General features: G+C 38.0%; 1 protein-coding gene across 4 annotated transcripts in view; it reads right to left on the bottom strand.

Moving 5' to 3' along the window:
- Positions 1-649: 649 nt before the first annotated feature.
- Positions 650-24653, bottom strand: part of EFL1 (elongation factor like GTPase 1) — a 144823-nt gene continuing 120819 nt past the window's right edge. For all 4 annotated transcript variants that reach the window (XM_037833194.1, XM_037833195.1, XM_037833197.1 and 1 more), the window contains 3 exons: positions 19173-20152; positions 10609-10793; positions 650-1055 (listed from right to left, as the gene is read on the bottom strand). In XM_037833194.1, coding sequence (XP_037689122.1) covers positions 867-1055; positions 10609-10793; positions 19173-20152 — 1354 coding nt within the window. In that variant the 3' untranslated portion in view covers positions 650-866. The remainder of the gene's footprint in view (positions 1056-10608; positions 10794-19172; positions 20153-24653) is intronic.

Genomic DNA, 24653 nt, shown 5'->3' with positions numbered 1-24653 from the left:
GTTATGCACTCCAGAAAAGACCATAATCTTTTAATCCATTCTTGTGAGGGGAGACCTACTGTGAGTGGGACCTTTTGGTTAGGCTATTTCAATTGAGATGTGACCCAGCCCACTCAAGGTTGATCTTAATCCTTTACTGGATTAAAAACAGTAAAAGCCCAGAGAGCAGAGAGAGAAATGCCCAGAAACATTTGGAGACAGCCATGGAAACCAGAACCAGGAGAGAAGGACTAGCAGATGTCACCATTTGCTTCCCACGTGACAGAGGAATCCCAGATGCCAATAGCCTTTCCTCAGAGAAGGTATTTTCCTCTTGATGCCTTAATCTGGGCATTTTCATGGCCTTTGAACTCTAAATTTGTAATCTAATAAAACCCCATTGAAAAAGCCAACCCATTTCTGGTATATTGCATTTTGGCAGCTTTAGCAAACCGGAACAGGTCTCCACTGCAGAAGTTCACTTATGTTTATACAGAGGTTTTGGTGACAGGTAAAAAGGAGGTGGAGGCCAGGTGAGGCTGCTCAGCAGTGAAGATAACCGCTCTCTGCAGGCTCCGCACACCACGCCCCCAGCACCAACAGATCACCCTTCCCACCACACACATCTCTTGGGGGTATACACAGGCAGGAATAAGTTACCACTGCAATATTTATCATAACTTCTTGTCTTGCACCAGAATCAATTAAAAAACACACACACATTCTGAAAACCTGCTCCATAACATCCTCTTTAAAATATTTATATGGCTTAACTTTATTGAAAGGGAATAAACAGAGATAATGTAACAAAGAAAGTTTCCCACTCTCAAACCCTTGATGATACTTTTAAATTTGTTATAAAGGAAAGAATCCACCAATAGTCACGATTACTTATTTTTGCTGAGAGTTCTCTGTTTTTCTGCATGTTCCACAATCTTTTCTTCCACATAAAGACCTTTCCGCTTCCGCACTGCGTTCATATACTTCCGGGCCTGGTTCTCAGAGTCAGCCTTTTCCCCAAAGTGCAAGTACTCCTCCTCAGTGGTTGGCACCCAAAAGGGGTCGCTGGGAATGATCTTGTAAAAGAAGGTGACAGAATGTACTAGGTTAGGCAAACATTTTAATTTCAAACCCTATTTACTAAGCTCCCCAATTCAGGAAGTCTTAGCTAATGAAAAAAAGTGAAGCAATGAACTAGTTAAGCTTGCTAGGAATGGTAATAAACAAACATGAAGAATCATGGAAGATGTGAACAAATGGTAGTAGATTCAACAAAACTTGTAACATATAGAGCCATTTCATAACATGAAGAAAGAAAGAAAACTTTTGATTTTGAATAATAATAAAAAAGCTCTCTTTTTCACTAGGATATATCTGGATATTAGTGTCTTTTCATTAATTTTGTCTTTGTCCCCAACAGAGATCAACACATGCAAGCACAGATTGCTCTGAGGTTTTGCTCTAAAATTTGACAGAATGCCCTGGCGAGTTAGAATGGACGAAGAGGACCCAGGCTGGAGGAAGATATAAGCAGCCTTCTTTCTTCTTTTCTCTGGGCCCATGTCTGTTTACTACTCTGTGAGGAAAAAAAGACAAATGCAAGGGAAGGCATGTGAGGAGTTTTTGTTTTTGTTTTTCTCCCAAGGTTACTACCTGAGTGAAGGGAGAAGGCAGCTTGGAGAAGCAGCAGCAGCTGAGGAAGGTTAGTGTGGAAGCCACACAGGGCTGAGGAACTTGACCCCTCTGGGATGACCAGCAGCCAAGTCCTGAAGTCCAAGGAAGTGGTAAACTTGAATGCGGCCCTTACTAAGGTCCACATCCAAGGGACAGACTTCCAGGACAAGACAGCAAATGGTATATATGCTGAACACTCCCCCCTCATCCCTTTAGGTTATGGGAGGAACATTCTTTCCCACTCCTGATGGTTTCCTTCAAGTAGCAAATGCTCCATTAGCTTACTGCTCCTGGCCTCTCTGCCTCCTCACTCAGGCTTCTTCATGGGAATCTGATAGGTAAGTGTGAAAGAAGAAAACAGACATGGGTAGTGGGGCCTCTTCCTTTTCTCTTTCTTTTGGAAGCAAACTGTCCACAGGAAGCACACAAGCTGCTCTGTTCCTCCGTACTAGTTATTTATAGGAGACTCTGCCTGCAGGCCTTCCCAGTCCAGTCTAATTCTGGAATTCAGTATAAGGAAGCCCACTTGTCTACAGATAAAGACTACATTATCCAAGATCAGCTTTATCAATAATGAAGGTGCGAGTTTGGCCTCTGTATGTCTTACTTTGTTGATATTGCTGTTTTAATTCTCAATTGGTTCAGAACTAGGGCAGGGAAAAGGGGTGGTATTTTCTTGGTGGCCTCAAACCTACAAATGTTTCAATTAAAAATGTAGAAATGAAAGAACAAAATATTTTAAGATAGTCACTCTTCAAAATAAGAAAGGGACATTTCTGTGGACCAGGAAGGAAGAGGTTTTTGAAGGGAGGGGAGTCCACACAAGTAAGTAGAGGTGACAGCCCACAGAGAGCCAACACAGACATGTGCCAGGAGGGCCAGGCTGTTAATGCCCACTTAGGAATGTACCCAAAGCCATACACCCCAGGCATGGTGAGGGTCAGAACCTCTCACTTTCCTCTGGAGTTGGAATCCAGAACCTCATCCAGTATAAGGGGGTATGGATGGCTATAAAGGAATAACACAAGGGAGTCTTGTGGTAATGGAACAGTTTTGTGTCTTGATTGTGCTGGTAGTCACACAAAGCTACACCCGTGATAAAACCACATAGAATCACACACACACATACACACACATACAGAAGAAAGGGACTAGATATTTGACGGCATCACTGAGCCACTGGACCAGCCCTAATTGCTTAAGCAACTATTGGTATGGTATTGTTCCTTATAGCTGAGACCATTTGTAATTGACATTGGGTTTTTGTGAAGATTAATGAAGATATCATTTAAAAGTCACCTGGTAGAGCACCTGGTACATCCTAGGTCTGGCTCCAAAGCCTGCCTTCTTTCCTTGACAACAGGCTGCCATGAAGACTATAATATCCACAGCATATACAGCCCAATGGTACTAGTTAAAGCAAGTGCATAATTGGTGAAATTTGAATAAGCTCTATGGATTGTATCAACGTCAATTTCCCAGTTTTGATACTATACCATAGTTACGTAAGATACTAACATTGAGAGAAGCATAAAGAATGCATGGGGCCTCCCAATTTTCTTTTTCTTTTTGTAACTTTCTATGAATCTATCAATCTATCATTATTTCAAAATAAAAAGTTTTTTCTTTTAAGTCAACAATCCAAAAGTTACAAATCTCTTTTATAGGGGTCAGTTGTTGGGAGGAGAAGGCAAAATTCTCAATGTTTGTAAGAAACCAAGAAAATGAATGGCATTAGAAATTGGTTAGTCTGCTTCACTGGTGGGAGAAGGGATGAGATTGGTGGTTTCTATTTCTGTGGAAACAAGCAATCAAAATGCAAGGGGTGAGAAAAGCCAAAGAGTTGACGTGTAAACTCAAATCCAGAGGGCCAGAGGTGAGTTTGACATTTCACTAAAACCAGAGGCTGGAGAAGACGTGGTACAGGGGTTGGCAGTGTGGCTGTGGGGTCAGGCTGCCTTCGTGTAATCCCTGCTTCCTAATCACTTAGCTGTATGATCTTGCGCAGGGTTTTAAAACCATCTTGTGCCTCAGTCTTTACATTTATAAAGTTGGGATATTAAAAATCTCAATCTCATAGGATTGTGTGAGGACTAAATGAGATCATCAATTTAGGTAGAGTCGTGCTTGGGATGTAGCAAAGCATATCTCCATCCTCTCTATCACAGTACTGTGTCAGGAATCCAGATTCAGAGTCATGAGTGAGCACAACTGAACTGAAAAGGGCAGGGGGAGCCCAGAAGGTGAGTGGTGTCCTTGGGGGGCTTTTTATCAAATAGCTAAGCTACAGTGACTGGAAAAATGGATCCACTCAAAGAGCTGCTGCTGCATTCTGTGCCCTGGCAGATGAATCCCTTTGTTTTCACAGTCACCTCTGGGGACTCTGCCTTTGCCCACCCTACCCCCCATGCCACAATCTCATCAAATGTGTAAGAGCACAGAACCAATGCTTTTAGGCTGAAAGGGGATGGTGTGCTAGATAAGAGGAAACAAATGCCATCAGGGTATATATCTACAAAGTAATTAGCACAGTCTCCAAGGGTGCCATTAACAAAGTATTGGCAGGTTATTAGGGCCCTGCCAAATCCAAACAGCATACAGTATATTGCATTGGGACCTCCTCTGCAGTCTTACCAGAAACAGCCTCAACAAATGAGCCAGCAACAGAAAAGGGGGGTGGGTAGGGGAGTCAGGAGGAAGTGGGATGAGGGAGCAAAAAGGCCAAGAAGTAAGGATTCCTATGAGGGATCTATGACCTTTGAGGAAGGACTGCTTAGACCTACATGCCATGTGCACACACACAGGAGCTGTTTGACTTGGAAGAACCCAGCTTCCCAGCTATTCTAAATGCACACCTGGTCCTGTCAATAACTAGTTGTGTAGCCTTTAGCAAGTCCCATAAGCTTCCTGAGCCTCTATCATGTCCCACTCTACTGGAGTGATACTGATGGAGGCCTTCCTAAAACAAGGACTGTCCTAAGAGCTTTAACATATTATCTCATTTAATCTTCAGGGTAAGTCTGACATTCTGGGGCTCCGGGAGGTAAATAACTTCCCACATCACACAGTTAAGGTTAAGTGATGTAAATTCATCTGTAAAGTGAGGCCTCCTTAAGGACTATTTGTCAGCTCCTAAACCGTCTTCTCCTCCCATCCTTAGGCCTCTAGCTGTGACTTGTACATCAGGAAGATACGAATGCCTTTTTTCTTGGAGGGCAGGCACTCTTAGTACATGCTTGAAAAATGAATGCTGATGGAATAAGCTACTGCACACCTGCCTTGATCACAGAATGCACAGCTTATTATGAAAAAAATGGGTATTTTCTCCCCTTCTTCTTGAGTACTTGAACACCTGTGTAAGCAGATGGAGAGGCTGTCAACCTCTCAGAGAAATCTAACATGATCCCAGAGTGACAGGATGTGCTGCTGATCTGGAAGTTCCCACACACTGGTGAGTTGATGCAGAGGTGCAGAGAGAGCTGGTAGAAGTCTGGGGATAGGATAAAGAGGCAGCTGTGGGTGGGGATTTTGTGGTTGGAGGCAAATGATTGGTATCAAGAGATTCCTGAAATTGGTTGGTGCCAGCATATGGGCCCTAGAGGCCAGAAGGGACTGGACCAGACAAGCCACTCCATGATAAAGACCAGTGAGGATGCAGAGGGCTCTGTGGAGCTGAGGCTCCTTCCCTGGCCCCCATGAAGTCACCTAAGTCCTGTTCTTCTTAGAGATGGGAAGGGGAAGAAAGTCAGAAAAATACCTGGGCAATCATCTGCAAAGACTACTCATCCTGTAAGAGACTGTGATGTTACTAGTTTGAAACTTGTTACTGGTGTCCCTTCCTAACCTGAAGAAAGACAGGTCCATTATAGAATATAGAATACAAAGGAACTACATGTTCTTGGCAGGACTGAGTAGTACTGGTGAATAAATTTTTAATCCTGTTAAAAAAAGTGACCAACTTTAGAGAGAAATAAACGAGGTGCCAGGTGAGAGACACCAGATTCAGAATGGCCAATTTAAAACCAGGTCCTGCTATTCCAAAAGTACAAGACCCTGGAGTTTCAAAAGGGGTCCAATTTCATTTGGATGTCTTGTACATTCTTCGGAGGTTTTCTCAGTTTGTTTCCCAGTTGCTCCTAGGACGAGTTTTTCCTTTCACCTCTGTCTTCCCTAACAGCTTCTTTGAAGACCAGCTCTAGGCCACTCCTTATTGCAGGCTTGGCCACTTATGCTTCCTGTATCTAACCAGGGTGGTTGCTGTTTTCAGTTTTCTACTCCTGCATCTGCATGGACATCTTGAAGCAACTGACTTCAACGCCAAACAAGCTCTAGGAACACGGAAAACAGAGTAATACCTCACTGCTTTAAGCTAGTTTTGAATTTCCTGATGTGGGGCAAGGACAAGGCTACTTCCTATATTAGTCCAAGTTGTTTTCTACAGAAAGGTCCCCACAGGCCACAGAGCATGGCCTGCTATCAGCTCAGAGGTAGGGGTTCACTATTCTAACTGGTCTGTCCAAAATTCATTTGTCTAGAGGGAGAATATATATATTCAAACTCAACAGCTAAAAGGGGATGCCATTTTCTAATTCACACAAAGGTAATATAAGGGCTAGCTGCTACCTGGGGCATTTTGTTACAATAAACAAACAAATAACAATAACAAAGTATAGAAGAAAAAGCTTTCAATTTCAATTTTTTGCCCAATTTTCACTATGATTATGGCTGGCAGGTGGGAAACACCCATATCCAAAATAAACTTCTTTGGTGCTATTATAATCACATCTTCCTTATCCTATATGAACTTTATCCTGTCCCTCAGGGTAATCTCAATTTTATATGGTGAATCTTGAGGTTATGCTGATATATATGTACAACAACACCAGTTGGTATTATTTTTCGTACTGTGCCTGTTATTAGCTCCTTTTCTTCCTTTTTCATAGAAGGATAAAACATAGAAAGAGAAATTATGAGACTGCTGACTTAAAAGGTTTCCTCATAGAAAATGCCTGTAATTTTATTTTCTCTATTTTTTGAAGCACTTTCTCTCAAAAGCTCTTGATTGTAAATTATATGGTGCAGCAGAATACAAATGAATAAAAGTGCCTTGGAGTGAGAAGCCAGATCTCTGTGTTATTTCTAAACCTAAACTGTGAGGGGAAAAACCAGGACAGCCAAGAAATATCAGATCAATGTCATTTAATTACAACATAGTTTTCAAGACTTTCAAAGAGTTGAAGCTTTTGAGATACAGGTGGCAAGGGGATGACAAAAGGATGGTCTAAAACTGGAGCAAAACTTTTCTTGACAATATTTTTCTCTAAAGTTATTTAAGAGACTGATTTTTAAGCCAGAAACTAATATTTTTTTAAACTGTTAAGTACATAGGCTTAATTTTCAGCCTTTTTTTTTAATTTTGAGAGATAAAGGAGGTTGAAACCCATCACAGATTTCACTAAACAAAAAGTGCCTATTCAGTAAAAGCTTGATGTTTTTATACTAGTTGTCCCTAAATATCCATTCTACTCTTTTTCTTTAGTAACAGATATCTCAGGTGGGCACACGGCCACCAGGGTTCAGGGGGTGGGGGCCGGCAATCTTGTTCTATAAAGGGCCAGATAGTAAATGTTATAGTCTCTGTTGCAACTACTCAACTGTGCTTGAAAGCAGCGATAGAAATATATAAATGAATGGGTATGGATATATTCCAATACAATTTTATTTACCAAAAGAGACTGGGTCACAGTTTGCTGACCTCTGACCTAGTTAAAGACTATGTTTCCCAGCTTTTTTCTTAGGTAGGGCCTTGTTCCATATGGCCATTATTACTGGTCTGGGCAATGTGATGAGGGTAAAACAATGTCTGCAACATTCTGTTGTAAGTGTCCTTAAAGGGAAGCAGTATGCCCTCCTCTTCCCCTTTCCTCCTTCTTACTGGCTGGAATGCAGATATGACAGTGAGAGGCAGAATAGCTACTTTGGATCATCAGTGAAAGCCAAGTGTTGAGAAAGGCAGCAAGCCAGAAGGAGCCTGGGTTCCCACCACAGTGAGCCACACAACAGTTCTGGACTTCCAATTCATTTAAGCCATTCTGCTTTGGGATCCCTTTGTTAGAGCAGCCTTACCTGTTTCCTAACCAACATATATGCCAATTAGGAAGTGATGAGAACGTTAACTTACAGATGCTTTTTAAAAATGTGCTTTACAAAATCACTTTCAAGGGTAGGACTGTAAAATGATCAGATATTTTTATACAAACAATAGAACAGATGATTTCAAATGTATAATTCTTCCAAAAATAATGCCATTACAACAGCTATGAATGCCTGCTTTGGACCTGCATTAAGATAATGCCAGTGATCACTTGACCCTTTGTTCTAAATCAAACATACTAGAGACCAGTTTTGTGCACCCGTGTTGATCAAGGTCATTTTCATGAGATGGATGACTTGTCCCTAAGATATTCAGAGGCAGAAGGCAAGTTCTGAAGGAAGTTTTCAGCAATGCCAGCACCACGGAAGAAGCATTTTGCCTCTCAGGGTCACTACTTTGAAGTGGAATAGATCTCTTTCCTATTCTAAATATCATTTAGTTACATTGCCCTGTAATCATGTCTGGTCACAATGGTAAAGGACCATGTAATGTTTTTCATTAGGAATATCAGCAATATATTTATACTACAGACATAGTTCTTCAGAAGTTACCTTTTTAAATATATTCCTTCTATTTGCTACTGGTTTGTAGTCACATATAGAAGTTGAGTGCCAAAAACCAAAACTAAAAAGTCTGAATTCTGGATAAATGGGGATTATTACCCATAAGAAACTGGGGATTAATAAATGTTTTGAGGCTACTGTTTTCTATACAAGGAAATGCAGTAGTGATATACAGGCAAGATATCATATCTATTAAGATAGGATATGCTGAAACAACCATCAAAACATTTATTTTTCAGATGAAGTTGTGAAATTTCACTATTTAAAATGGAGATTTGTCCTGACTAAGACACCTAAATCAGATCATTAACCTTGGCTCTATCAAACATAAAAATGTGACTTTAAGAAAAAGTCAGACACAACTGAGTGTCTCAGAGTAGCAATTTCATTTGCATCGACGTAGAGGATATGAACCTACTGAATTAAAATCAAATTTGTCCTGTCCAAAGTCAGTTTTTCTGAAAGTGTCATCCTTCTTTATTTTGCTGATTCATCTGATTATAAGTCTCATTTAAAAAAGAAAATTCTCCCCCAATTATTCCAGTTCTCCTTTATCATCTAAATTTAACTGTTTATTTTTTTAAACTTTTTATTGTTGTAACAAATATACAACTTAAAATTTCCCATTTTAACTACATTCAAGTGTATAATTCAGAAGCATTAGTTACGTTTACAATATGGTGCTATCATCACTGCTCACCACAACCCCTACTTTTTCATCACCTCAAACAGAAATTTTTTACCCTTTAAGATATAATTCGGTCTTCTTGCCTCATCCCTCTGCCTCTGGAAACCAACAAACATCTATCTGTCTCTATGAAGTTTATGTTTGCTTCTTCTAGCTGTTTCTTATAAGTGAAAACATAAAATATTTATCTTTTTGTGTCTGGCTTATTTTACTCAACATGATGTCTTCGAGGTTTATCCATGTTTAAACTGTTCATTTAAAGTTTTCTAGCTAAAGAAAGTAAGAGAAATATGAACAGCTTAGTGTTGAACCTAAACCATGAGTGCTGTTTAAACAGAGCTAAAGAAAGAGACTGAATTGTCCATGTGAGGCCCAGTGCAATGCCACACTGCTAAGAGCACATCAAATGAATGTGGTGTAGACGCTGAGAATGACAGACAAGACAACCAATATTCACACCAGTGAAAGCCTACCATTGTCAAGCACTAGCTAGACATTTGACACACCTAATCTCAGGGGCAAAAATGAAATTCAGAGAGGTTTCATAATTTGCTCAAACAAGTGTACTGGGCGACTCCAAAGTCTATGCTTCTTCCAGTAAACTACAAACCTCCATGGTAAAAATAAAAGACGTGAACTTTTATTTAGAGTCACTGCAAACAGTGACAACAAAAACTGCTTTCTGAAACAAACTCTCAAATTGTCCAGTTTAAAAAACTCTATTCCTTGCCTTAGGCTTTGTTTTGAAACATAACGAACGGTTTTTTGAACAGGCCATGCAGTTTCCCTTCTCCAGCCTTTTCTCATTGTGGCACATCTTGACTGGAATACCCTTCTCTATAGCTGGTTAACTCCTATTTTTCCTATAAGGCTTTGCTCAGGAAGGTCCTGCCCCCTCTTGTTTTTTTTTTGCCTTAGTTAAAGAACAATGCATTCACATTTTTTTCTTCTCTCCCCAGCAATGCAGATCTGCTGTGTTTTCATTTTTGATTACAGGCAAGGTTGTCTTTTCACCTACTTTTACCTACACCGACATTACATGTTTTGATGAGGCATTTCAATTCCATAACACTTGAAAAAGCCACAGAAACCTGAATCTCCATAATGGGAACTGAAGAATAGATAATACATAATAATTTAAAGATGTCCCTTGCCAGAAGCATAACTGTTATCCTCTAAATGCTGAAGATACTATTTTCCCCAGAAGGAAAGTTCCTTGAGGCTTCACTTTCAAAGGGTCTGTGATTTTCTTTTGAAAATCTAAACTGTGCTTTTAGAGATGATAAAAAGGATTACATGTTCCGAGTTTTAGATTTATACCTAATAAAAAGAGAAAACGGATTTATGTGTATGTATATGTGGGTGTATGCATTATACACCACATATAATCTAAGGATCATACAATGCTATCTGCATTCTCCTTTCCATTTGACTGAGCAGAACCACAGGAAGGCCAAGTGGCACAGTAAGTTCTGTTTGCTACTCTTGGCCTCATCTGTAGCAAGCACATCCATAGATGAGAAGGAAGGAATGGGGTTTGGGGTTTTTACCTCCCAATGGCTGAATACCAGCTGTGGGCTGGCCAAGCCACTCGTTCTCTTTCTGATTTCGTCAGCAAAGCCAAAGCTTTCGGCAACAGGTAGCACAGCCTTTATGATGAACATGTCTGTCCCTTCTTTCATTTCTTCTTGAAGCACTCGACCTTCCCTCTTTGACAAGACAGCATAGACCCGACCTGCAAAGCCATAAATCCTTTAAATTTATTGAACAGTCAAATGTCTTGATCCACAGGCAGACATGTAACTATGTATATAGCTTGCAACCACCCAGTAATGAGTAACTGTTCTCAATAATTTTGGTTTGCAAAAGCATAGGAAATTTTTTAAAAAGTGTCTATTTAAAAAGTAAAACACAACAATTATAGAAAAACTGTAAAATAATAGATAACAAAAAGAAACAGTGAAATCACCCCAAGTCTCATTACCCAAAGATAATTCCTGCAAGGAGATTATGAAAAGAACTTTCAATACAATTTCATCCAGGAACTGTCTCTTAAGTATGAAATCCAGTGAGATGAGTGTGACAGAGCTTTGTAAATATTAAAACATTTTAATAATTGTGAGATATTATCAACCTGATGATAATGATGACATAGGCTAAGTGGACCTAATGAGCCATCAGCTGGCACAGTGATATTTTTATGCTAAAATTTAAAATCACAGCATATAAATGCTTGCTCATATTTTTCTTAAACTGATTATTTAAGTGGCATGAGCATAAAAGAGTTTTATTCCCCTGAAAGTTGATATTCTTTGGAATCTTTAATGTCTGGTAACAATTTCTATTGCCACATCACAAAAAATCTAGCAAGTTCTCTCGGTTGATGCTTTTAATTCTTCTTTAGGAACAACTGTGCCTTACACCCAAGAGGGAAACATCTTCCCCTCTGACTGGCATTCTGTAAGAGTGTCTCTGGGTACTCAAATTATCCTTTCAACTAGAAGTAGAACAGTCTTGGCAAAGAACAGAAATAATCTGAAAATCACAGACTATTGTGAAGAATTTGCTGTAGACAGCAGATACTCCCATTAATGCCTCCTCTTCCCTCTACCATTTAAAAGAATAAAATTAATGAACATATCATTAAATATAACATGACAGTTAAACTGAGCTAAAGTCCCCTTTAACCTCCACCTTGGGTCCTGGACTCTGCCCTCTTAAATAACAATGTGACAAATCTGGTGTGTGGGTCACTGACATTTTTTACTTACATTTTAAACCAGAAACTGAGGAAATGGGGCAAAATTCTCTGACTCCCAAACTGACTCAGATTCCCCCCTGGTGGTGATTAGTAGGTAGGATAAAGGTAAATGAATGGTAAGACACTGTGTCACAAGGCCTTAAAAATAAAAAAACAAAAAACTCTGATGGACCTTCCTTATTTCTAGGTTTGGCTTAAAAACAAATTCAAAATCCCATTAGTGATGAAAGTAACACTTTTCAAATCCCCCCAGCCAGCTACCACTCTCCTTTCTTTCTTGCCTACGTTTTTCAAATGGGTAATGTCTCATTTTTTCACAATGTCTTTCTTCAATACCTAGGCTCCATTAGTTGCCCCTAGCTTTAATTAAACTGCTTCCTTGAAGCCACAATTTTCATTTTCCTAACCTAAATGCTCTTTTCTCAATCCTCATTCTCCATGAGTTGTCTGAGGTATTTGAAGCTACTGATCAACACCTCCTGGGCCGCTCTCCTGATACTCCTCCTGGCCTTCTCACCACCATTCTACTGTTTAATTCACTAACCCTTCTTCCTTCTTCCTAAGGGGATTCTTTGTGGCTCTTTAGTTTTCTTTCAATAAATTCTCCCTTCCAGAAAGCCTATTTACTTATCATTTGTGTGGATTCAACTACTAATTTTATCCTGGGACTCCAAAGACTCTGCCTGTAAGCCAGGCCTCTCACCTGGCCTCCAGTCACTTATTTACAGTTTCTGCTGGGGGATCTCCAAAGTGCAGCCCAACTTCCTATAAATTCAACACTTCAAGCACAGAACTCATTACCTTTTGCAAAAGGAACTCCATTTTACCAATTACATTCAGCCCTTTTCCCCTGTCATTTATACTATAAATCTCAAGAGTTACAGGATCACAGGACAATGGGTTAGAAGGAAACTTAAGGGTCAAAAGGTTCTACCACATACCTGATGCCAAGTATGAATACTTCTAAAACTCACTTCCTCCCAGGGCAACCCATTCCCTCTTTGGACAGCCCTAATTGATTAGTAAACAATTCTTGAGCCCCAAATCTGTTCCCTTGAAGTTTTTAACCATTAGTTCTAGTTTTTATCATATGGGACAAGTTTAATCCCTGTTCCCCAGATCAGCCTTTAAGCTACTTGAAGACAGCTATCTTGCCTTCTCTTCTCCAGACTAAGCACCTCCACTCTTTCTGTGATTAGGCCTTGATTTTCAGACCCATCTTGACCACTTTCCTATAGGAACTACTCTTACTTATTTATAACTCTCTTGTAATGTGGTACCCAGAACCAAAAGCAAAACTTCAGGTATAGTCTTAAAAGCTCTGAAAAAAGCAGAACAATTATTATCTTCATTTGTGATTCCTTTTAGGCAATATGTTATTTGTCTGGGATCCACAAAAGAAAAAAAATCTACTATAATAGCTAACATGTGACTAGTAATCTTTATTTATTCTGCTACCTCATTCTAAGAAAAGTTTTAAGGTGGTTTATAGAAGTAAATAGAAAAAACAAGGGGTAAAAAGACTGAGGAAATTGGGACAAACAGACCATGAATGTATAGGCCAGTGAAGCCCCGCTAGGCCTTGCCACCTGCCTGCTGCTGTAGAGACCATGGGTCATGGGTCATGCCAGCAGCCTGGATTAATAATTGTAATTGAAACTGAATGTAATTAATCATGTAATTTTGAGCCATTCAGTTTTAACTCCACTAAACCTACATCTTAAAGGTGGGGCACAGTGATGGATCACTGAACAAAGGAAAACAGTTATAAAAAACCTTCCGAGTGCACTTGGCTTTCATGATAGGATTGTCCAATGACTGGATGCATTCAAAGACCCTTGAAACCTGCCACTGTTAACACTGAGAAATTAATAAACCCACCTCAATGAGGAAACATATGGTTCCTGTGAATACTCTGATACCCCTTCAACTGGATATCTGTTTCATCCCACCATACTCGTTTGTTTACTCATCTAAAGACAAGTCTCTGTGTGCCCTACTGTATGCAAGGAACCAGGGAAAAGGCTCCTATCAGGTTAATCAAATTAAGACAGTCTTGATCAGAACTTGACTTTTAATGACCATACTATAAATGTCTCAGTCTTGAAATTCAAGGTCTTCTGTGCCCTGGCAGTAACCTACTACTTCAACCGCTCTAACTGCCATTGCAGCCCCTATACTCTAGCCAAGGCAAACCACTCACTGCCCACAGTACACATTTGAGGTTATTTCACTCTGACCTCACAGTTTGTTCAACTTAGTATACACTTAGCCCAACTCTACATTCAAATCTTTTTCATCCTTCAAGGCCTATGTGAAAACAACTTGCTCCATGATGTGTTCTCTGATGCCCTAAGTGGAAGATAAACCATTTCAGCTTCACTGAACCTTATCTGTTCTTTTATGGCATTATAGATTCTTGCGTATATATTTTATTCTTCCATAACAGGCAATAAAATTGATCTGAAGATTCTATAACCTTTTGATAAAAGTATGATGATGCTTTTTTTTTTTTTCTTTCAGAGTTTAGAAAAGCAAGCACCTATTCACAGCAATGTTTTCTTCAATAGTAAACAAAGTGGAAACATAGTGAATTTCCAATTTTGGGATGATGCGTGAATTATAACACATCAAACTGATAGGGTATTATGCAGATAGTAAAATGAAAATTATGAACACTATGTAGTCAAATGGAAGCATGCTTACGAAATAAACGATAAATGTAAAGAGCAGAACATTAAATTGCTTCTACCAAAAGGTTACAGCTATACAAAATGTACAAATTACGGACAAGGATTGTAAAAGAAGATGGAAAATGAAAGTCTGATTGCATAGGAGGAAGATATTTCTCTCAACTTATGATTTCTGTTGTTGGTAATATTTGGGAAATGACTTCAATTAAAAAAAAAAAAACACAAAGAAATTGATAGGCATTAGAAAACATCAGTTTGCTTTTTCTTCTTGCAAACCAGGTCACACTAACCTTTTTTCCTTTTGTCATAGACCTACCAGACTGCTAAATCAAGCAAATGTGGTTGACAGGATGCAGATGGGCTTCAAACAAATATGAGATAAAGGATGCTGTGAACCTAATGGGGAATGTGGACTCATTGCTATTATATAGATGAATTCAGCTAAAAGCTTATAGGAAATGGATGTTAAGTTGACCCCACGCTGGAAGGAGGTTGTTAGTGAGGTGTCAGTGCCCTGCTCACAGCTTTGTGTCCTTACTATTATAATTAACAACTTGAAGATTCAGAAGACAAGGTGATCAAATCCAAAGCTGACATGAAGCTGGAAAGGTAATAAATAGTTTGACAGAAACAGGATAACTAGATAAGGACCCAAATTTAATAAGACAAAATTTAATATGGATAAATGCTTGGATTCAACCAATCAAGTGTCTAGGAGTAGAGAGGCAATGCCAAACAGCAGTTTCTATAAAACCCATGACCAAGAAAGTCATTTTAGTACTAGGTTGCTAAACTCAAAATTATTCTGTCAAACCCCTTTTCAAAGTGTCATCATTTGCAAGAGACCTTCACTGTTTCAAATTCTGCTAATCCCAATTTCTCATAAAATTTTGCTGAAAAACTGTATTTTTGTACTAAACTCAATGGCATTTTAATTTCCAATTGTTTTAAATAACTAAGCTTTGTCACCTTAACTCCTCTCTCAAAGCAGGAATCACATTTAACACAGTGTTGACATATAACAGCTCAATAAATCATTGTTGAATTGAATTATGGAACGCTGATGAAATGTAAAAAGAACCCCGTATGTGGATAAGGAAAAGTAAACGAAACTTAGTAAGGATTTTCTTGATACATTAAGGCACATATATTCTATCACATATAAAAAGAAGACATGACTACAATAACCACAGCTGTGATTTAAACTGTAATAATATCTAATTTAAAAGGTAAGGTCACTGTAAAAGACAAAAACAATGAAGAGCAAAATGAAAGAGGCTAACAGATTAGACAGAAGAAACACAAAGAGACAATTTATTAGCCACATGACAATTCAAAACACATAGCAATTCTGATGTTCAATCAAGCCCATTAAAAGAATTTTCATGGGCAAACAGAACAATCCCTTTAGAAAAGTAGATTTTACAAGTAATGAAGGCTGCTTTTCTTGGGATTATTTCCCCAGATAAAATGGATTAATGATTTTGGGATGATAATTTTCCTACAAAATTTCTCATTTTTGACCATAAACAAATCTATCCACTTAAAGGATTTCTTGTTTCAGCAATCCGTGCCAAATGAACTAAGTTTAAAAAAGAGACTAAGAAAACTCATGTAGCTAATAACAAAGACCTAAGTTAATTTGTGACAATTCTTAGAGAAATAATTAGTCAGCAAAGTCTGAAGTCTTCTTGAAAGATCTCTGAAGATCCAGAAAAGAAGCAAAGGCCTTGGGGACACAGGAGATTTCTTCATCTCATTTTCTAGTTGAAGGTGGTGATTTAAAAAGAAAAGAAGTAAAACATGGACGTGAATAGCTGACTATGTTGACAGGCCTTGGACACGAGAAGTGGCTATCAGTAAAAAAAGAAGCCTTTGTAAGCAATGAGAAAATGGCCTTAGGAGGAGATTCTCTAGTATAAGGAAGAGGGCTGCAAACCAAATCAGGAAAAAAAAAATTCAGATCAACTCTAAACAGCTTCTTTGTAAGGCAGTGAGTATGTTAGCCAACTGGTGTCAGGGAGGTATATTAAGAAAGGTGACCAGTGACAATGGTACAGAGACTGCCTTCTAACCAATCCATAGAGTGTGAGTGACACATATACAGTCACCACACAAGAGGGTAAATAAATGGGAGCTCACGTGGGTCACTGAGGACTGGCACAGAGAGATTTGTGCATGGATAAGGCAAGGTAAAAACACATTTTGCTTCAAAGAGATGAGAGGGCAAATAGTCCTGAGAGTTAAGATACACATACTTCCTAGAAAGAGGCAGAACTGAGACTGGTGGCAAGGAAGTAAAGTAAAAGGATAGCATGAGAAGTGATATTTCTGAGGGATTGTCCTAGGGTTGCCTGGACATGTAAGGTCCAGGAGGTATTTTGCTAATAGAAATGGGCACAAAGGGGTGACTCAACAGTCTGCTGGGAATTTCAGTCTGATAAATGACAACAGCTGATCCTGGCTTTGAGTGCTGTGCTGAAAATTTGTTCTCTCAGAAAACAAAAGACAAATGTCACTTCAAACAGATAATGAAGATGAGAATTTTGGGAGGAAGTAAGTGTTCCCATGTTCTTGGGATTTTAGGGAAGGGAAAAGATAGGCAGAGACCTTCATGGACGCTGGACTTTAGGAATAGTTATTTCAAACACATGAGGAGAAAGAAAATTTAAAAAAGACTCTAGGATAACAGACCCTAAGATAAAATTCCTTTTGGGAATAACAAGAGAGTCTAAAAAAATCAATCATGAATGATTCCAATGAGGTAAAAAGGAGAGGATCCTGCCCGCTCGCCCCAATATCACAGTAGTTCCAAAATAGACTGATGGTAGACAGAGGTGTACTCTACTGCGTTCCATAAATCTTATGTCAAAAGGACATGCACAGAAGATGGAAGAAGCAGATACCAACCAAGGGTGGGTTGGCAGTATGTCCAGAACATTAAAAACCAGAATTAATTGGGTCTACCAAAATAAAAGAGCTAAAGACAGCAAAAAGGACCTTTCCATTACTTTCAAAATAAGGATGAGATGTGTGCACAACGTGGAGAAGACAGTGTTATGTTAACAGAGGACAGCAAGAAAGTAGGAATTCTCAGCACCTAGAGAATGCTGCCTCCACATCCTCTCCAGTAAGGGAAAATGGTGAACAAATCACTGCAAATAGAACAAACATAACAGAAAGAACACTGACATTCAAGATAGCTGAGAAGTTGATGAGCAAGTACCTGGCCTTTTGAAACAAGTTCAAGTCTCCAGGACCAGAATTATTTCTCACTGTGCTAAAGAAATTTGCCTTCTAGAATTATGGATAATGGCAGATAAAAGGTAAATACTAACTGAAATTTCTGAGAATAAAAACAGTGGATTACCATAAACTGTAGTCAAGAAAGCCCTATGCTAATTTCCTGTCAAATTTTTTAAAAATATTATAAAGATTAGTACATATTTACATAAATATGAGGCAAATCTTTGGAGACGTCATGGGCTTCCTTACACAAAATCATACCAATCTAAGCTCCCCCCCCCCATATGGTTGGTAAACTGATAATCAGGAGAGGGCTATAGATATAAAGGACCAAATTAATTTCATCAAAACATGTGATGTACTACTTATTGAACTTCATTTCTCACCAGACAAGAAAAGGAAACAGTATACCCAGGCATATTAACGGCTTTAACTAGTCCTGCAGCAAATTATGCATCTTTGTTTTTAACCCACTTTTTTGGGGAGGAGAAAGGGAGCCTAGATTTCTGCTTTTAGGAATTAATAAGCAAAAGAGCCTTACTAAAGAGAATGCAAAATAACCACATATTGACTCAAAGGACCTCAAGGTTACAGGCAACCTAATACTTTGGTCTACTTCCTCACCCAGTGCCCAGTACTCGATTCCCCTTTTTACCCTCCTCACTGAAAGAGTGCTATGATCTCACTGTGTGTCAGGTACTGTTCTAGGCACTTATCTGTATTCTCATTTTAATTTTCACAAACGCTAATGAATATATATATATATATAATTTTATTTTATTTTTAAATAGGTGAAGAAAGTCTCAGTGAAACCATGTCTGTTCGAAAGTCAAAATAGCTACTAAGTGCCAGGGCTCCATGTCTCCTAAGATTCCAGAGGCCATGTTGCTTTCTCCAAAGAGAGAAAAATGAGGAGCAGAATTTGATATAACAGCAGTAAATAAGCCCTCCCCTCACCCCATATTTTTTTTCTTCAGAAGGGACCTAGAATTCACAAAAGCCCTTTTGTGTTAGGAATATAAGAATATCACCTTACTCTTTGATCATTTTCAGAACAACTCTGGTTACCTAGATTGATAATGTTATTCACTTGAGGAAAACTCCTGCTCAGGTTTGGATGGTAACATATATCTGTTTAAGAGGCAGTTCCTACCTCATTTACCAGACCTCTTTCATTACAGAAGAGATTCTTTGCATTTGCTGCAAAAGAAAAGATCTTCATTATGCAGGGTTTCCCCACCCCTCTCAAGATTTTAACATTTACAACTCTTTGCTTTCATGACCTTAGTTCCTTAGTAAATTAGAAGATGATGCCATTTCTGCAAAAGATATTAAATGAGTTTACATTTTCTGGTCTAGAAGACTTGACTGTTAATCAGGGTGTCTCTCACTGTCTTTACCTTTCCTTCCTTACCGAGAACATCACCAGTGGCCATGATGTCACATGTGTACATGGCTGCCATCAGGCGCTGAGGTTTCACTTGCAGGGCATAGCGACATGCTTCTTTCATGGTGGCAATCAGCTGTCCTGAGAAGGGTCCATAACAGTCTGTGAGTGAAGCTTCTCCTTTCGTAGTCCTCTTCTCAAAGGGCTCAGAGTAGCCATCCTGTGGTTCTTGGTTTTCATCTCCAGCAGAACAGGTTTCATCCTCCCTCTGTCTCTCTTTGACCAGACTACTTTGTTCCTGATTCTGTTTGTCACTTGTTCCTTGTTCTTCAAATTTACTTAGGTCCCATTTTTCCAGAACAAAACAGACACCCATAAGAGGCTCCTCACACATGGGGCCAGAGAGGGTTGCGAGCTGGAAGCCACTCACGATGCTATTGCCTATATCTCGGTATTTACTGGCTTCTTTTGAAGCTTTGCCAGCTGGGCCTAACCAAACTGAGTACTGAAAATCTTCACTTTTGTTGATCAGTATGTTGGGTCCACATTTTCTTGGACCAAATGACCAGATTTGGTCAACAGTATTCCTCCATTTTCTCCCTGTCAGGTGTTGCTCTAGTTTTCCTTTGAATTCACAAATTCTCTCTTGGGTCTTCTGATGAATCATTTGAGTACTTCTGCCCTCATTCAAAGAGGTTGTCAGCTGCTCCATACAGCGAATCAAATCACTACTTTCTTCCAGAATCTGAGTGACTTCTTCTGGAAGGGGCATGGCTCGAACGCTAAGCGTGGCAAGTTTATTGGGAGTTGTTATGGTGATTAGCCCATCAGAGTCAACTTGGATTCCTTCAGGGATTTTGCTTTGATCTTCTTTTGTTTGGTGTATAACAGCAACTTTTTGTTGTTTGCCTATTTCTTCATTGACCATGTCAACTTTTGGAGGTTTTGTGATTGTTTCTCTGAATGGAATAATGGGTTCAGATACACTGATTTGAATCTTTGCAAACCTATACACAAAGAAAAATAACAGGTTACAATAAATATTGCATAAAGCTCCCATGTACAAATATCACACAAAGAAGATTTTGCAAAACCACAGAAACATTAAAAATAATTTACTAAGAAAGATCTGTAATTTATATTATATCAAAATTCAAAACTTGCTTTCACATCAGATTGAAACAACTACCTCTAAAAGGAACAGAGCCTCAAGGAGTTCTTTGCAAGAACTAGGATTTCAGTTGTGTTCCTTCTCAAAATAGATGAACCATCTATATAGGTAAGGATGTTTTGAGTGGAAAATAAATGTTTTTACAGGAATTGATACATGGATACTTTAAAATATTTGCCAATTTAAGAGTATAGAGAGAAGAAAAACCCAATGACTATAACTCTAAATAGACAACAGAATCACAGAACTTAAGGACATCTAGTACAATCCTCACAGTGTATTTGGCTTTGATAACAGACTCATGGCAAGGCCTTGAGAGATCTAGGAGTTTATCTAGGGCAGGACTTCCCAAAGAACTTTCTGCAATGATGGAAATGTCCTTTATCTGCACTATAACTACTGAACACTTGGAACGGTGGCTATTGCAATGGAGGAAATGAATTTTTAATTTTACTTCATTTTAATTAATTTAATTAAGCAGCTAAATGTGTGGCTTCTGTATTGGACATCAAAGAACTTGAGCCTCAGTCTGGCACCAAGTTCTGAGAGCCCCTTTCCCCACCTGCTGTAAGTTTAGTTTCTGACAGTCATGAACTTTCTTCTCAAATGAGTTATATGTTCCCAGATGGTGGATTCTGAAAACTGGCAATGGATTGGTTCTGATGAAGGTGAAATCATGCAATTTTTCTTTTTCCCTATTTTCTGTCTACTTCATTCCCAGGTAATACTAAAGCTTTGGTCTGCTCTATGTCTGCTATTGGTAATGTGGATGGAAACAAAGTACAATGGAAGTGTATGTGTGGGAATGGGTACACATATATATTACATGAAATTTTGGGATCTGGGAACAATATTTGTCCCCAGGGAATGTTAATCAAGGAACTGAATACTGAAAGTAAAACTTCTGGAAATGCCTATATTGGATTCTGGATTTGTTTCTATTTTCTACACTTCGTGGGTATGGGGAAGGATCTGGTTTATCTGATTTTATGCTTTTTGATAAATTTGAGAACTCAATAAATGGGTGATTTTCTGAAAATATGTTATGAAACTTGATTTAAGAAGAGATATAAAACTTGAATAGACCATAGCCTGTGGAAAAAAATAAAAATTTAACAAAAATGACTTCCATAAAGGCCGCATGATCTTTCTGGATCCATTCAATGTCTAAGATACTACCTTACTTCCTTTGCTTGAATCCCACAGACTATTTCCCTCATCCTATTTACTGCAGCAATTTTCTCCTTAGTTGATGAGATTGTGTTTATCTCCCTGTAAGCCCTACCTATTTTGAATGGTGTGTCACTATCTGCCTTTAAATCCTTTCTCTTCTTCTATTCTCTAAATAATGACGAGGCTAAGTTATACCCAAAGCTCATCCTACAGACTATTTCCTCAGTACATTGCAGAAAACAACACCTACACCATTTTGAAAGAGGTATATATTTTTCCTTTTAGAATGTAAGCTCCTCAAGAGCAGGGACAATGTTTTCTGTATGTTCTATTGTGCCTAGTAAACTGTAAATGCTCAATAAATATTGATGATGAGGGGGAAAAAATTACTTCCAAGAAAGATTCTGGTTTTGCCATGATTTCATTCACTTTCAAGGATTAGCTAATTTCAATGCTATATGTACTTTTCTAGAACATAGAACAGATGGATGTTTACCTGACTTGTATTAATTTAAAATTATTTTGATATTCAAACCTGACAAAGACAGCATACAGACAAAACTGCAATCCAATCTTACCTTCGAATTCGGATGTAAAATCTAAGATAAAATAACCGTGAAAAAATAATAATAATATATATATATATGTATATATACTTTTAAAAACTATCTGCTTATTATCTACCAGGCACTGTACTAAGCGTTTTACATGTATTACCTCTTTAGTAGGTACTATTACAATTCTCATTTTATAGATTAGAAAATCAAGGTAAGAAAGATTAAGTAACTCCCCAAAGTCACATGGCTAGTAAGTGGAGAAGCTGGGATTCAAATCTAGGTCTGACTTTAGAATCAACAACCATTATGCTATACTGAAAAATTTAATTAAACAGCATATTAAAGGAATAATTCACCATAACACTAAATAGTTTTTATCACAGGAGTATAAAAACTGATTTGTATTAGGAAATCAGTTAAAATAAACACATTAAAAATGTGAAATAAAGTAATGTATGAAATCTACTTTAAAAATGTGAAATTGGCATTCAGTAAAATTCAATACCCATTTCTGATTTTAAGGAAAGAAAATCACTTAATCTTAGGAACAAGAAAATATTTTTAAAAATCATGATTATTTAGAGATAATATGTTCACATACTTAGAGCATTTAAGAAAACTGACTGTAAAACACTATGACATTGTTCTCTTACCCAGTTATATTAAAAAGTGAAAGGGGTAGTGGGCTATTTTATTTGAGGTTCTCAAGAGGTTTTCTACTGTAATCACTTAGATTATTTAAAGCCATTCTACCAGGGGGAAGTGTGTGTATGCTTGTCACCTACAAAGCAGTGCAGCAGGCTCAGACCATATCAGGGCAATTTCCTTGAGATCTGGATGCTAAGAATTCTGACAGTTACTTTGGCCTGAAGATGACAGGTAGTCTTCTTGTCTCCCACTCATGTACTTAATGCATTCCTGAAAATGTGTGTAAAAGTTGAAAAAGAAACTTCTGAACCAAAAGGCAGATTCTGTTTCATGAGAGTTAAAAAAAAAAAATCTGGCATTTTATACGCATTCTTAGGGTAAGTATAAGTGTGAAATGTAATAAATGGTCTTATAAAACCATGCAGAAAACAAAACTCTACTCATCTATGACATCACAAAGTAAATACCCATGTAAACTACCACCCAAGACTAGAACATTGCCAACCCACAGAAGTCCTCATCGTGTCTCCTCCCAACCCCATGAAGGTAACTATCCCAACTTTTACCGTAATTCCCTTTTTTAAAAAAATACCTTGTAGCCTCTAAAGACTGTAATTCAGTTTGCCTGCTTTTAGACTTGAAATTAAACATCACTATATTCCAAATCAGTTGTACCAATTCATAGTCCTACTAGTTGTACTGATGAATTCCTGTTCCTGTGCATCCTTGCCACTACTTGATACTGTCATTTTAATAAAATGCAAATTAAAACAAAAATAAGACACTATACATACCCACCAGTGTAGCTGAAATTTTATAAATTTTACTAAGTTGAACATCTTTTCACAAGTTTACTGGCCTTTAGAATTCTCTTTTGTGAAGTGCCTGTGCAAGTCTTTCTCCCATTTTCTAGTGGACTGCTGCTTTTCTTATTTGTTTATAGGAATTCTTTATATTGTGGACATGAGCCCTTGTCTGCAAATGTCTTCTTCTACTCTGTGGCTTGCCTTCTTATTAGTGTGTTTTGATGATCAGTCTTTTACTTTGCTATTAATGTTTTTTATGTCCTATTTAAGAATCCTCTCCTTATACCTAGGGTTTTGAAAATATTCTCCTATATTGTCTTCTAGATACTTCATGGTCTTTCCTTCCACATATCGATCTATAATCTGCAGGAATAAATGTCTGTGTATGGCATGCGGTCAAGGTCAAGTTTCATTTTTTTTCCCATATGAATATTCAATGTTGCCAGCACCATTTATTGAAAAGTCCTGTCCTTTCCTCATTGTTCTGCAGTGTCACCTATTTCTGCCTCTCTATTCCATTAATCTATTTGTCTATCCTTATGCCAATATCACATAGTCTAAATTACTGTAACTTTAAAATAAATCTGGATTCCTATACAGCAAGAATTGCCACCTTGCTCTACTTCTTGAAAGGTCTCTTGGCTATTACTGGTCCTTTGCCATTTCCATATGAATTTTGCGATTGACTTGTCAAGTTCCATACACATATACACATAAAGTTAATGGGATTTTAACTGGGATTGCTTTGAATCTATGATCAGTTGGGGAGAACTGACATCATTCTAGTAATGCATTTTTCAAATTGGTATAAATTTTATAAATTGGTATAAACCTCAATTTATGTTTTATAGCTTTTTTTGCATAGATGTCCCAGAAAAATATGAATAAATGTTTATTACCAGACATTTCATATTTTGTCAGTGTAAATGGTAGCTTTAAAATAATTTTCATTTCCTCTTTACTACTGGTATATAGAAATACAATAGCAATTTGGACATTGATCTTCAGTCCAGCAAGTTTGCTGAATTTACTAATTCTAATATTTTCTATGGAACCCTATGGTTTTAACATAAAATCATATCATTTGTGAATGATCACAGTTTTACTTTTTCTTTTCAAATTCTTATCTTTTATTTTTCATTCTTGCTTATAA

The sequence above is a fragment of the Choloepus didactylus genome, chromosome 4 (genome assembly GCF_015220235.1).
Source record: "Choloepus didactylus isolate mChoDid1 chromosome 4, mChoDid1.pri, whole genome shotgun sequence".
Classification (NCBI taxonomy): Eukaryota; Metazoa; Chordata; class Mammalia; order Pilosa; family Megalonychidae; genus Choloepus; species Choloepus didactylus.
This window is presented reverse-complemented; position numbering and strand designations above follow the sequence as displayed.